Source organism: Parambassis ranga, chromosome 7 (assembly GCF_900634625.1).
Source record: "Parambassis ranga chromosome 7, fParRan2.1, whole genome shotgun sequence".
Taxonomy (NCBI): domain Eukaryota; kingdom Metazoa; phylum Chordata; class Actinopteri; family Ambassidae; genus Parambassis; species Parambassis ranga.
Window position 1 is genome coordinate 15,392,427 of NC_041028.1, and position 15,506 is coordinate 15,407,932.

Genomic DNA, 15,506 nt, shown 5'->3' on the forward strand with positions numbered 1-15,506 from the left:
GATGGATTTTAAGCATTTGGGAAGAAGACCAGTGAGAGAAAAAGAGCTGGATGAGGCTTGTGAGCACCATCCCACAAGCTTTAGCAGTGACAAGCTGCCATTTCAAAGCTTCCTGCATCCAAGAGAGTGTAAAAAAGACAGCCTCAGTTTTTAACTGTGTCATAAGATTTTTACACTTCAGGAGATTTGGCTTCTTTTTTCCTTATAATGTCTCCAGTTAAAAAAAAAATAAAAAATCAGGCTGAATTTTTGCCCCCCAGAGGTAGAAGATGATAAAAAAAATTAGTTTTGGAGGGAAATTCTTTCATCTTTTTTATGAGTGTGAAACAAAGCGGATGGGAGACAAAGGCGTTATCGGAGGCTGCAGTTGTGTTTTAGGAGTCCTTGGGAAAGGGGGCTGGCTGAACTTTTTTCAGAGGCCAAGGTTGCGCAGTTAAGCTTGGATCACAAGCTTTTGCTCGCACAGACACGTTTGCCTGTGCACTTGCAGAAACACCGACACACATGAGGCGTTGAAATGAGATCACGGGGAATCAATTGTTTTAGAAGCGCCACCAAGTTAAGCAGCGCTGAGCAGCTTATGTGGCACCTTCAAGTTCTTTTGAAACAACCGCTTGGCATCAAAACACAGGAATCAACAGCACCTTCTAATCGGGACGTTATTCACTTTGGGAGGAGGCAGAGTCTGTGTGGTTGTACATTCATAACCACACTGTTTGGGTCCATTTGTATAGTTCTCTGTTTAGACATCACCCTGCTGCTATACCTTAATTAAATGCTGATTGGCTCGGGTTTACAAAAAAAGAAGTGTGGGGGGCATGAACAAGGGAGAAGCACAGCCAGCTGCTCACATATTCCACATATTTTTTGGCTCAGAGGCAGAGCAGAGGTGGAACATTAGTAATAAAAGCCCTCCTATGTATTGTTATTGCAAAGAGATGTTCCACAGCACTGGTTTTATTTGGGTGATATCTCTTCGTTATGTCAACTATCGCCTTAATCAAAGTTAACTGAGCTAATTGCATCCAGTGGTGGAATGTAATTAAGTATTTGTACATTTTCTACATATTTATACTTAAATAAAAATAATTGTGAAGTTTAAACCAATCAGGTGGCTCTATCAGCTCCAGTGATAGCAGAGCTCACGTTTGGCAGCAGCAGACTAGACTGTCACTGGCCTCCTGTTCTTTGCAGCAAACCTTACCATTGAACATGGACCCAGGGGCAGCCTCCACTGAACTGAGCCACCCGTGTATGTTTGAATTTAGAGGGTCCAAATACCATTGGTGGATATAGCAGAGCATTCTGTGTCGGCCTCAAAGAGAAGAGGTGCTGGCAGGGATTTTAGTGACTTTAGAAGTACTGTAAGGATTGTTGATGAGGCACTTCTATTTTTACTTAAGTATATATTTTGCTGTACTTTTGTACCAAGCTTCAGTACTTCCTCCACCACTGCTAACATCTGTTATCAGTTGATAATTCACCTTTGCATTAGCCAGTTGAGGCTCTACTGAAGAGCTGATAAATGAATCATGGGTCTCCAGGCGTGCAGAGTCGGCCCTCCTGTAGTTGCCATCTAATCCTATAATGGCCACAATAATGATGGAGCAATGGGTGGTGTTATTACAAGGGGAAGAGTCCATAAAAGCAACACCAAAGCGAAAAGCAACGGTAGAGGCGTAGAGGAAGAGGTTTTGGTTTCTCATCAGAAATGATGTGTCTCCTTTTTTTCCTCTAATGTGCAGACACACCGCATTTAGCAGAGTGATCCGTCCCTCATGCATGAAACTTCCAAAATGAAAATCACTACGGCGCCAAAGCTGTGCCACCTTGAGGCCTCAGTCTTCACCCGTCGAGCCAACTCCTACACCACTCACACACTGTCTCACTCAATGCCATGTAATATTTTCACTCACACATAAAGCTATAAAGAATTGACAGAGTCGGGATGAGAGGCTGTGATCAAAGCATTGTTCATTCCAAATTTTCAGCGTTTCTCTCTCCCCCTGATCAAGTCAGGTTATATCAGCCCAGCCCGCATCCATCTGCCACTGCCGAGAATCATAGGTGCAAAATCCTGTCCTCGTTTTAATGAAGTCATGCTGGAGTTAGTGCGTGAGAGGGAGAGACTGAAGCAGACACCTCTCTCTGATGTTCACATTTCATATCTGCCTCTGCCCAGGAGCTTGCCTTTTTTGAATTATTAAGTAGAGGGCTCTTTCTTCTCTTCGACTATTTCTTTTCTCTCCCTCTCTGTCTCGCATGCACACTCTATCCTCCATGCTCTTCCTTTTCCTGCTCCTCCATGTCAGTTCAGCCAGCTTTGGCTGATGCAGTGGCTCTCACTGAGATGCAAATGGCAGCCTTTGAAGGGGCACACTGGGAACGTCAATTAATCCAGCCGTTTACTCGCCGAAGGAAAAAAAAAAGAGCCTGTGCAACCATTGTTCGCAGGCTGTTTCATCTCTATTGTGCGTCAGGGCCATGTTTTTATCCGCTGTCCTTGTGCCACCAGGTTTTGGTGGACTCTTCAAAGATTCAGGATATATCAGGATAGGCGCAAAGGCTAGGAAATGACATAGGAAGCTGAAGAAGCAGAGGTGCCACAGGAGTGGAGTTGTAATGCTTATATACCATATCTTTTTCCCTCCCCAAACCCTTTCTAACACAAAAACCTGCAGCTCTCCATGTTGCTATTCTCTGACTTACCTCCCTATCACCAGACCCAGACCTTTCTCCAACCTCTTTGTATTCGGCTTACCTCTCCAATACCATGTTCCATACCCTCCTTCTAACTTTGCTCTCTTTCTCTTGGGTGCTCAACCTTCAGATCTCAATGCACCAAGCCCCTGTTTGGATAAGGTGTGCGATCACGGGGCTGTGTGCGTGGTCAAGAACAACGAGCCGGTGTGCGAGTGTCCTGAGGCCTGCCCGCAAACATCCGACCCCGTGTGCGGATCCGACGGCCACAGCTACGGCAGCCCCTGTGAGATGCGAGCGATGGGCTGCGCCCTGCAGAAAACCATCCACATCCAGCACAAAGGACCCTGCGGTGAGTAGCTGCAAGTAACAAAGCACAGCAAACTGAAATGAGTATCACAAGAATCACACACTGCACTGTCACATGATCACACCATACACTCATTTATAGTGCTGTAAATTATGATAATATGGTGTGAACCATAGCTTGCTGGTAGGGAATCATCTCTCCCTGTGGATTATAAAGTGGGAATTATAATCCACAGTTACAGTTACAATTAACACATAATATGGAGCTATACTCATGTGTGACCTCCTGGGGTCCATTTCAAACACAACACTGCCAAAGCTGTACTTAACACATCAGGAATTTCCTCATCCTTCCTCTGTTGTCTGTTTTCCTTCTTGCTCTTCAGCCTTTTCTGACACTAAGGCTCCAATTTGCCTGTTGTGACCTTTTAAGTGAAGATGCACTTTACTCCTCTGTGATACAGTGTGCTCCGTACTTGTCAGTAATTGGCTACATGAGTCACTTGGCTTTGTCTTGCAGTGCCAGGATATCAGCTAGTCATTAATGCACCACAAGAGCAGAGTCTCAAAAAAAATATCTTCACATCCTCAATGCAGGCACACTGCCATATGGGCAGGTTTCTACAGCATGGTAAATCCACTTAGTGAATACTCTTGATGGCTTAATGCCATCTTGCCAGGCCAATTTTCCCATTGAGTGTAATTGGTGATTGAGTATTCTTCCTTCTACAGCTGTCACACACACAGGGCAGAAAGGTAAGTCGCTCTCTAACCTCATTCACTCGTGTTTGTTCAAAAAATTTCTTCTCCTGCATATTTTTTTTTTACAATTCTTACAATTATAATCAGCTGCAGAATTTGAGTTAAGGTGGTTGAAGTATGTAGTAAAATGTTGATCCGAGCTGGAGGGATTATTATCTCCTGGCTGGCCTGGGAGCGGTTAGAAATCCCTGTGCGTGGACACACTTAAAGTTAGTTGGCCTTTTTTTCATTATTTGCAGATGAACTGAGCAGTTAGGTGTTATGAAATTTCACTTTACTGCTCTGGCCTGCAGTGTTCAAACAGTTTGTGTAACCTAATCTTATCGTTTTAATGTGTAGTAGTTGGAGGTCCCTAGCCTTTCTGCCCACATGTTGCATCTATCATCTTCCCCTCCCAGGCTTTTCTAAATTGAAATCCAGCATCCAAGTAAGTATGCCAACATGAAATGGCACTAAATCAGGGTTTGGTCAGTAGGTAGGTAGCTCTGTCTGGGCCCGGGGTCCCTGCATTGTAATGAATAGCCTTTATTTTAGAAGGCGAGAGGCAGAACGAGCTGGCGGAGCAGCGGCCCCTGCTTGTAATCCAGCACTATGGATGGTTCTTGGCTCCCAGAGGAACAGGCCTGCGTCAGCGCAATGGTGCCATAAAAATGCTGAGGCATTGGCTTGCCAAGCGCGAGCCAGCCGAGGAATGATGGCAATGATAATGTGGGTTATTTCTGGGCTGTTTGCACAGCTTTAGTGGGCTTTATTCAGCACCATAACAACTGACTGACTTAAGCTATTATCTCACCTAATTATCACAGGCTATTCCCGCCACTGATATACTATACATGTTTATGAAGCAGAAAAAAAGGGGGGGAACTTACTTCTGCTGCATTCTGCTGAAGAATTGGAATTTAAAGATGGAAGCGATGGAAGAAAGTTAATTAAGTCTGAGGTTTTTTTTTTTAAGAAATTCAGGTTGTTGAAAAATGGTGACTTTTATTATGCACTTTCCCATTACTCTGTGCTGAAATGATGGGCCTGTCTTTGCCTGTTTTTATGTCTTATTTCCAAAATAGCTGTATACTGTTTCTATTTCTATTCAAATGCTCTGTAATGTGTAAGCTGTCACATTTATGGCTTCCAGACTGCAAAGCAGCAGCTTAGGAGAGGCAGCGAGGGCAGCAATGGTGTTAGAGGTGAGGGAAGTGCCACAGCAGGGAGAGTAACTGCATGTGTGTGTAGTCGTAATTTCATATCCTTTCCCTCCGGGCTGGAAAAATAGTGGTTATCTATACAGCTCAGGTGCAAGCTGATAGCAATATGAGTGACATTTGTTATTATTCTCAGATTTTCTTTCCTTCCGCGTTTGAGTGGTGGCCGACCTTGTAAGGTGGGCTTGGGAGAGGTGCACTCAGTTAATAGACCCCCCAGCTGGATATCAGCGCCCCAAAAAAAAAAGCTTCCATTCATGAAGCTTTACTGAAACAGATGAGAGAGAAAGAAAATAATAACTTCCCCCCTTTTTTCCCACAGGTGTTGGAAATGATATTCTCAGTTGAGTAAGAAATATAGGTCACATCGGCAGCACGAGACAGTGAAAAGAGGGCAGCGGAACGGGGGGGGGGGGGGGGGGGGGGTTGTGATGATGATGAATGTGGGAAGGGCAGGAGATGAAGGTAAATAAGACGGGGAGGAGTGGAGTAAGTGGGAGGGAGAGTTAATAGTGCACCGGCCAGGCAAGCATCGACAGGGGAGTTGTTCAGGCCAGGCATGTTCACAAGCCTTCAAAACACAAACCAGCCTACTGCTTTCTGCTTAATCCTGAGGTAATACTCCACCCAGACCACCTCAGCTGCAATTCAGCTTCTCCCCAGTAAGGATATCAACAGAATGCCGTAAAAGCTGGAGGGTCTTTGTTTTTGTTTTGTTTTTTCGCCTCAGTGGAGACAATCCTTGATGCTTTCAGGGTCGCTTTTTATGCTAACCATGTACCTATATTCTTCTGTCTCATCTGTAACAATAACAAAATCTAACTGTATACCCACTTACATAAAAAAACTGATCCAATAGATTAATTCTATTTAATATATATTATATAATTCAGAGAAAATTTGTAAAAACCCATCCAGCACACCAAATGACATGACTTTCACCAGACTTGTGCATATGTATTCATTTTATTAGACAGTGTCTTCTGTCGAGCTTCTGTCTTATTTTCACTTTTATTTTGGTGGTTTTCATGATCGATAGTTTTAATTAGTTTGACTCCTTGTATTCTTCATCTACCTGTCCTCTCATGGTACTTTTGTTCACCTCTTGTTCTGTGTTTTCTGTCAGTTACTGTCTGTTTCTTGTACTTGTTTTATTTTGGAAGGTCAGTTTGTTTTGGTTTGGATTTTTTAATCTTTTGTTCGTCCAAGTTTGCTGGTTCTTTGGGTTGTTTGGGTCCTACCTCTATCAGGACGTTGTGGTGCTTTTCATGCCATCTAAATAAAACAAATTTTAAATCTAGTAGCCTTTTTAAGGCCGCAGGCTGGATCCACCACTGAACTGAATCCTGGGTTGCCTTGTTGTAACGCTTTGAGATGCATGCTAATCAAGATAATGTGGTGTTATGTTGTGTCATTTCCTCCATTCCTTTAGTCTGGCAGACATATTTGCAAAAGTTGCAAAAGTTTTTTAGGAAAAAAACTTTTCACTTAAACTCAGAATTGATGATGACAGACTTCGGAATTAGATGCGACATTATCGGTAATGGCGACAATTCTCTCTCTCTTCTGCTGGCTTTGAACTAAAGTTGCCGTCCTTCTCTGTATGTGATGCATGTTGTCTGGAGGATCAGGCAGTGTGGAGAGCCAGGTGCGAGGGGCAGGAGCTGATAAAGCAGCGAGGCTAGTATCAGGACACGGGGCCTGATAAAGGACAACACTTACTACCACCGCTTCCTGATTCATAGCCGCTGCAATCACAGAGGAGCAGTGACCACAACAGCCGCATCTTACAGACACTTGTATTTCATGTTTATTTTTATCACAGGAAACCAGAGTTTCTTCATCAAAAATATTTTTCAGTCAGAACTCCCTGCTGTAGTGATGGACTTATGTTAGTGTCATGATTTATTAAAGTAACTCAATCCAAAACTATGGGTATTAATGTGGCACTATAACAGCCTCATCCCTCCTCTGAAGGCAACGACATGGTTGTAGGGATTTGCTCGCTGCCAGCAAACAAGAGCATTAACGAGGTCTGCCACTGATCCTAGAGCCTGACTTGCATTTTGCAACCCAGTTAATCCCAAAGGGTTTGAATGGGTTTTTTTGCAGGTCACACTAAACTCAGGAGACCATTTGTAAGAGCCTCGCTTTGTCAAAGGAGACTGTTGAATAATTGCAAGGTGTTGCTACAAGGTCGGAGGGAAAAAAAGTGTTATTCCAGCGACATAGACCACATCCCTCCTGCATGCTCCTGCAGGGTCTTGCGGGCGGTATGCTGCATATGAAGTGCTCCTTATTGCAGTTTCCATTTCACAGCCAAGCCTGTTAATTCAAGAAAGGAGTGGATGCCCACACTAGATGGAGAGATGAAGGAAATGAAAGACTCTAAAAGACTAATAAACAGATTAATAATGTGGAAGGCTCCAGCGGCCAGCCTCGCCTCTCTCAATTAGTGCTAAATCAGCAGCGGTTATTAGGCTGCACCTAATTGAATGTGATAGCGAGCTTTGCTAATGCAATCCTCCTGGTGTAATTGGTGTCAGAGGGAAAGGTGCCTCGACTACTCGGCCTGTCTGTCTGCGGGGCCACCGTCTCATTCGTTTCCAGCAGCATGTGCCATCAGGCTACAACCCCAGACGAGTTTGATCCTGCCTTGCTCTCTTTCTTTTGGGAGAAAGTGTGCCTCCAGAAACAAACTGCTTCTCAGGAGATGATCCATCTGAATCCTCCAACTAATAGGGAAAGTCTCAGAAGCTCCATAAGCCTTTTGGGTGTCTCAGTGCTGTCTTTTGAAGAGAAAATACAGACATTGTCAGGCTGATTCAGTATGAAGTGTGGTGGAAAATAGCATATTTTTAACCAGCTATGATCAACCTTACAAAGACAACCAGAAAAGTGGGGCTGCATTTGCTCAGGTCTGATTAATTTCCCAGTACCTGCTGCTCAGATGCATCCTCAAAATCCTGTGCTGGCACCTGTAGGGATTGTGGTAGCCAGGTGATGAGCAGTACCTGGCTTTCACCGGATTCAGCAATTGGCATTCACGGTAAAGGTTCTCATCAGACCAGAGAATCTTTTCCCTACGTGCCTTTAGAATGCAATGTGCTTTCTTTGGCAAACTCCTGCTAAGCTCTCATGTGACTTTTCCTCAGGAGTAGCTTCAGTGTCTGACCGCTCTCCCATAAAGTCCTGATTGATGGAGTGCTGGAGAGATGATCATCCTTCTTTCAAAAAGCTCTGTGTTCACTTATTTAGTTTCAGTTCTAGAAAGAGGTGGTTTGGGGTAGTTTGAAATTTGTTAACGATGGAGCCTACTGCGCTTCAGGGAACTTTATGCACTTTAGCTTCTTTTAATCCTCCTCCTCTTCAGATCTGTGCTTCACTGGAATGCTGCAGAGAGGTTTCATGGCTTAGTTTTTACCTCTTACATGTATGTGAACTGTGACACTTTTTAACAGAAATGTATTATTTCAATTGTATTAAATGCACTCTCCTGGAAGTGAACACTGCTCAGAAAGGTGCCTAATGATTTTTTGGGTATGCTTATTGTGTGAATATACTACAGAAAGGATAAGATGTGCAACTTTATATATCCACTCGAGAGATGTTTTAAGGATCCTAAGGTGCTAATATCTATTAAAAACGCAGTGCAGTGGGATCAGATATCCACAATGTGATGTTTATTTACCATGGCACACTACAAAACAGTGTAAATGGAAATCGTATTCACCAAATCACTGTGTCTAATGGTACTCTTTTCAACTTGCAGCACTCACACTAAGCCTTTACCTTCTTTCATTATCTGCATCTAGTTGAGGCTTGTGCCAACTGCTCTTTCGGGGCGATCTGCGATGCCCAGAGTGGGCAGTGTGTGTGTCCATCAGAGTGTGTGGAGTCACACCAGTCTGTGTGTGGAAACGATGGCACCACATACAACAGCGAGTGTGAGCTGCATGTGCGGGCCTGCAATGAACAGCGGGACCTCCGAGTGGTCAGCCAAGGAGAGTGCAGTAAGTCATGCATACATTTCTGCAGTATGTTACTCAGAATCCAAAGGAATATAAATGATCTCTGCTAAGCATGAATCCTGGGTTATTAGAGATTTAGATGTAAAATGTATGACATTAAAAAGTAAAACACCAAGTTTTATGAAGTTTTCCCCCCCTGTAGCTCAACATTAAATGTAGAAAGAAATATAAAAATAGAGCCCAAAAGGAGACTCATACAACAGCAGGGAGGCAGTTCAAACACTGAAACTTGTCTAAGTGGATACTCAGACGGGGATTTCCAAAGGAGCATGTGTATGTTTTAAAAATGAGAATATATTAAAAGGGGAAGTGTTATGCATGACAATTAGGAGAGGAAAAGAGAAATTTTAAAATCCATATCTGAGATGCATTCTAATTCTGTGTGCTTGAATCTCTCTCTTTTTTTCTTTGCATTGACCCGTCATGTTTTGACCGTGCCCTCTGCTGTGTGTGTGTGTGTGTGTAATACAGAAACATGCGGCAACACTGTTTGTGCCTGGGGCGCCCGGTGTGTCCAGAATAAGTGTGAGTGCCCGCAGTGCCCAGGCGAGTCCTTCTCCCCAGTGTGCGGAAGCGATGGCACCACCTACGACAACGAGTGTGAACTCCGCGTGTCCTCCTGCATGCAGAAGAGGAGAATTGATGTGGTGAAGCCCGGCAGCTGTGATGAAGGTAGGAAATGGACTTTGAAATGATGTAATTATGTTAACCAACCGGCCTTTGAAGTGCTGTAATTATCTTTATCAACTGACCTGTGGTACAGTATTTAGTCATGTGTGGATTTTTGTAACGGTGGTATGCATATTATGGCACCAGCAGCATGCCAATCCTCTAATGTGGCAAAAAGATGAAGTGAAAGTGTGTGCGTGTGTTCATAAACAAAACCTGTTACAAGGACAAAAATGACTTCTGGCTGATTAAGTTCAGGTCAGATGTAATTTTCAAAACAATGCAATCTGCTTTTTTTTTTCTCCATCAGCATACTCAATAATTAAAATAATAATAATTAATATTCTGACATTCACATCTTAGATACTACAATTCAAATCCACACTTCTTGCAGATCATCTGCAAGAAAGGACCCAAGTCTATTTACCTGTCTATTATCGCATGCTTTTATTAGGTACTAGGTGTAATGTGCTGATGTATCAGAACACGTTTCATCTGGCCCTTCTATCCAATTAGGCTTTTAAAAAGTGTGACTGACGCCACTTAATTTGAGCATCCCTGATTTCCACGCCTGTGGATGCGTGGCTCCTCCATATCCCGAATAAATCAGACCTAATTCACCGTGCAGATCGTATCTTGATCAGCGCTGACAGACTGAGGCGGGATATCACAGTCCCCTCACTTTTAGCCCCATCTTCTCAGAGGGTACAGCTCTAGAGGGAGCGACGCGCAAGCCTCTGGTTGTCATGCAACGCTGCCCCCCCCCCCTGCCCCCTTGTGGCATAGTGGGTCGTCACAGCCAACATAGTCATCCTCTGACAAGGTGTGAAGGGGAGCAGATTACACCTGCCAGCAGGAGGGATGGTTGGAGTGGAGAAAAGTGAAGGTGGATGGAGGACAGAGCAAATAGAGATGAGGGGAATCCACTTCCACTTGATTGCTATAGCTGGGGGTGGTTCTTTCTTTTTTTTAATCTTTTTTCTTTCTTACTACCATTGTCTACAGTATTGGCCCGCGGCGAATTGTACAGCCAAAGCTTCTTGTGGTTGATTTAACATCATTTCATTGACTGCGACGAGTGACCTTTTTTGTATGTGGAGCATGAAGAAATGTGAAACTGTATGCCCTCGATGCAGGCTTACTGTCACCACACGCACATACTGTGCTCATTGTCTGTTGGTTGTGTCGGGGTGAAAATCCCCTTGTTTCCTTCTGATCACCCCCTGAATTAGTTTGTAAGGAAGGAGCGGATAAATTCTGGTCTCAAAATTATAATTTATTAAACAATGAGGCAAATTCTGAGTCGCAGAGCTCTGGGTTGTTGCACACAAAGAACCAAACAAGAACAACACAAGAACAGGACAACCAACAAGAACAAACAACCACACAGCAACAACGAACAATGCAACAACAACTGGACATGGAATTCACACATTGATAGACCCCATGGGCGTTCCTGCCTGCCGGCCCACAGGGGCATCTACCGCCCCCCTGCAGACCCTGGTTCATACAGCAACTAGACCATTAGTGTTTACTGCCAAATAAGGTAAAACTTCAATTCCTCAAATCTCATAGGTTGTGAGTCCAATCTGGGGGTGACCATAAAACTGGGTACTCAGGAGAAAAACACATTCCTTTAGAATCTGGCTTTTATCAGGTCAGAGGTGCTGCTGTCCTTAGTCTGAATTTATGACCATCTCGTACCAACCGGAGCTCTCTCCAGAGAGCAGAAGAACAACTGATCTCATCTGCCACAGCCTGAACTGCAGAAAACAACGTTATATGACATACTATGAAATTACTTATTAATACATTCAGTATCCTCAAATTACTTTGATTTTCTATAAAATTTCCTAACACATAAACACTTATGAAAATCACATTATTAAGCGATAAACACATATAAACATGAATACTTATATATCTGAACACACTGCATGTTAACACCATGCAGAATAAATTCTTTCACCCAACAATTCCCTCTTTTGAGCTCTTATAAGAGCTCACAACAAATCTTCCTCGTCGTCACCTGGCACGGGCACCTCTGCTGCCAGCAGAGGCATCTGATATGAAGGAGAATGAAAACCTGAATCCTGCTTTTCAATTGCTGACACAATTAACCTGTAACCTAAACAGTGCACACAGGGAATATAACAACAACAACCACATATAGTCAAAATACCCAAGAATGCTGCAAAAGAAGTGATTAGTGACATACCATACTACCACCTTCCAGGGTCCCAGCACCCTAATCAGCCAGTCGTCCAGGGGGTTATCTATCCCTGAGTGCTCATGCAACATACTGGAAAGAGTTCTCAAACCTTCTAAAGCTTTAGTGACCTTACCGTCGGGAGCAGTGTTATTGGGAATGAAAGTACAACACATTTCATCAAACATAGCACATACACCTCCTTTCTCTGCCAATAACATATCCAAAGTCATCCGAAATCAAATCCCCATGCATCGTCTGGATATAATGGGGCAGGTTCAGTGTACAGGTGGGGCCTCGCTGATGCACAGGCAACACAACCTGACATATTTTGCTCCCTCACCTGTTTTACCATCCATCTGAACCAAATATTACCATCCTCATAACCAGTAGATAACGCTAATACATCGAACGGGGTGAGCTTATGGACTACAATGTCGGGTTGGGAGTCCCAACATTGGCCAGGCACTCCGGAAGATTTAACATAAGGGTTGTGGTCCAGGCCAGTAATTGATAACATAATGGGATTCTGCGTGCAGCTCCAATCTCTTTGTATATGGAAATACCCACTGAACAAGATCCGCCCGCCTGAGGTGGTTTTAGCTTTTTTAGGTGCCCAATTTGTGTGCTGCCACCCCAATCCACAAACATAGACGCCATACTGTCTCCACGACACATTATGTCCCCCGCAGTTGATTACTGCGCACAAATCAAAGATAAAAGAGAACTCTGAACCCTTATAGTAGTCTAACTCTATACCTCCCCCGTTTCTCACACATGCATCTCCTCCTGTCCCTTGTGCTCTCCTCACCCTGCGTGTGCTGGGCCCTGGATTTGACTTACCATTGGATCCTGGAAAACTGACAAAATAAGTACACACGAAATTATGTTACACAGAAAAAGTCAAAGATACACTAACTACAGACATGAAAACACAAGCTCCCAACACCCTCCAGTTACCCCACAGTCCCATCTTGTCAGCCGGAGTCTTCTTGACACAGGAACTAGAACCTCTGCTCCTGAAACTTTAGACCTTCCTCTCGACAGCTGACCTTACTGATGACTGTGGTTCGTTTCCTGGTGGGGTGATGCGCTTAACTTCGCCTATCACCCTTAGTTGGAGTGATGCGCTTAACTTCGCCTATCACTCTTAGTCCCATGCTGATCCTGATGATTGCTCATGTATGTGTATTCACCGTCTCATCCTCTTCAACCAAGTAGGGTAGACTACCTACTGGTCACACTCCTGGTTTCAGGGGATTATTCTGCCCCTTTTATTTTATCCTCCTCCTGCTCCTTCTAATGTCGCTCAGCGTTCTCCCTGGTTCTGTAGCTGGGGTGCACTGGCTCCAGTGATACCAGGTGTCTCCTTTGCCTTTCAGCCGCACCGCGTGGGAGGTGCGCTCCACCACCTGGTAAGGACCTGTCCACCTTGGCTCCGACCACTTTCTCTTTATCACCTTCAGGAGGACCCACTCGGCTGTGTGTGGCTCCTTCTGGACTCTCCATCTCTCCTTTTTCCTGTAATACAAATACTAACACCAAAGCTTTAAATTCATTATATTATGGTTTATATTAATACCATACTGCATACTTCTTCAGTCTCAGCCGGCCAGCTGGTCCAGGAAACTGTCGACCTGTAAGAAGCTCATAGGGTGTACATTATATGGCGTTATTAACAGAACATCAATACAATAGACAATACTTGAACCCATATAAATTTGGTCTGTGCACAGATTTTAGCCAATTTTTGTTTTAGGTTTTAGTTTCATCCTTTCCACTTTTCCCTGTGACTGTGGTTGATATACTGCACCATACCTATGTTTTAGGCCTAAAGTCTGCTCCACCTTTTCCAGGTCTACTCTTAAAATGAGATCCATTCTGGGAATCCATGCTGTGGAATGTAATAGTTAATCAAACAGTTTATTGTCCGGTTTAAAACTCAAATACATTAATACCTGTCTCACCCTCTTTTTTCTGAAACAGAACACCATTCACAACTCCACCTGTTTCAGAAACATCAAGATAAAAAGTAATCTAGGTGAGCCAGATCGGTATGGAAGTTGAGACAATGAAAGAGACAAGAGTACAGGAGGCACAAAACCTACATCAGTAAATGATGAAGACCAGATGTTATGTGGTAGTGTGGCTAACATCTCCTGAGCCTTATTATGCCTCTACTGTATGAATGGCAACCTAATAAGCTTTAAAGGATGAAGAATTCTAAACACCTATCCTCTGTGCCTATTCATTAGAAATAGCTTTACATTTCTTAACCATGGAGCTTAATTCTATAATATTATGTGTGGTACAATGACTAAGCAAACAAGTGGCACACTATCATCTGCCATTTTGAGCCATTTAAAACTGTTCTGGTGTTAACTATACGTCAGCAGCTACTCCCTCCTCAGTCACAAACAATTTATCTGCTGTGATGGACCAATGTAGTCCCTCTCATTAGGAGGTAGAACCTCTCCTGATAGAAGAGATCCTCACACCTGTCATAGAAGAGAATAACCTACAGGGATCAGTGGACAGCCTATAGGGTCAGAAAGACATTATCCAGGGTTTCCACAGCTGGAATAGACTGAGGAGACCGCCCCCTTAAGGAGACTCAGGTAAAAACGAGTCCAGCAGATATCTTCACAAGACATCTGTATCATAGTGGTTCTCATCAGCCACTGTCCAGCTACTCCAACACTCTGGGAGCATAAAAAGTCTGTCCAGTAAGAAAAGTCACCATTAATCCATCTGGGGAGCACATAATGGAGGTTCCAGTTTTGATCAACAAGTCTCTGCCCATCAAATTCACTGGTGATGAGCTGGAGCAAATGAAACAATGTCTGTGGTGCTGCTAACACAGTTTCACAAGTTCTGTGAATGGCAAAGGTTTCCCAAAAGAAGCCAACCGACGAAACGATGTGAGATGCCGGTGTGATCTTTGACAGCCATTTCCCTGGGGAGGATACCAGGGAGCCCCTTGTGGTCACTGACGGGGCTGCTTGTAGTCACAGTCTCTTTCCCAGTGGCCAGGTTTTCCACAATAGAAGCAGTCACCTCCACTCAAACCGCTGTATCCACCCTTTCCATGCCCCCCTCCCCTACGGCCACCCTCTTTTCCCCTCCAGTTACCTCCTCTATGATATTGACCCCACCCACCTTGATAGTGGGGGCGGGTGACCCAAGATGGGGTTAAATACATATCAGGATTTCCCACAACTAGGGACTGTGGCTGAGGTGGGGGAGCAGGCTGAGGCTGAACCACCCTCTGTGATGCAGGGGTGTATTTCTTCATTTTCCTCTGATATGCTGCTTCCTTTCTAGCTTGAGCTAACTGCAGCTTTAATAATTGTGTCTGCAGCCTTTTCATCTCCATGGTCTCTGTGTCTGTGTGTAGATTCATATGGTGTACAACATGTCTCTCCCAAGCAATAGAATCACTTCCTGGTAAATCAGGGTCATTTTTCAGGGCCTGCTGAAGCAACAGGGGAAGCCCCTCCTCTGTTGCCTGTCTGTACCAGTGCTGCTGGGCACCAGGTTGACTAGAGTTCACTCCTGTCTGTCTGTCTGTTACTCGCCCCCTCCCATCAGGGACAGTCATGATGGGGTACATCCCAGGAAGTGGGG

At 44.1% G+C, this 15,506-nt stretch overlaps 1 protein-coding gene across 6 annotated transcripts in view; it reads left to right on the forward strand.

Annotated features, from left to right (window-relative positions):
* agrn (agrin) overlaps positions 1–15,506 on the forward strand; it is a 222,819-nt gene that overhangs the window by 150,230 nt on the left and 57,083 nt on the right. For all 6 annotated transcript variants that reach the window (XM_028411002.1, XM_028411004.1, XM_028411003.1 and 3 more), the window contains 3 exons: positions 2,831–3,052; positions 8,786–8,983; positions 9,473–9,673. In XM_028411002.1, the coding sequence (XP_028266803.1) occupies positions 2,831–3,052; positions 8,786–8,983; positions 9,473–9,673 (621 nt within the window). The remainder of the gene's footprint in view (positions 1–2,830; positions 3,053–8,785; positions 8,984–9,472; positions 9,674–15,506) is intronic.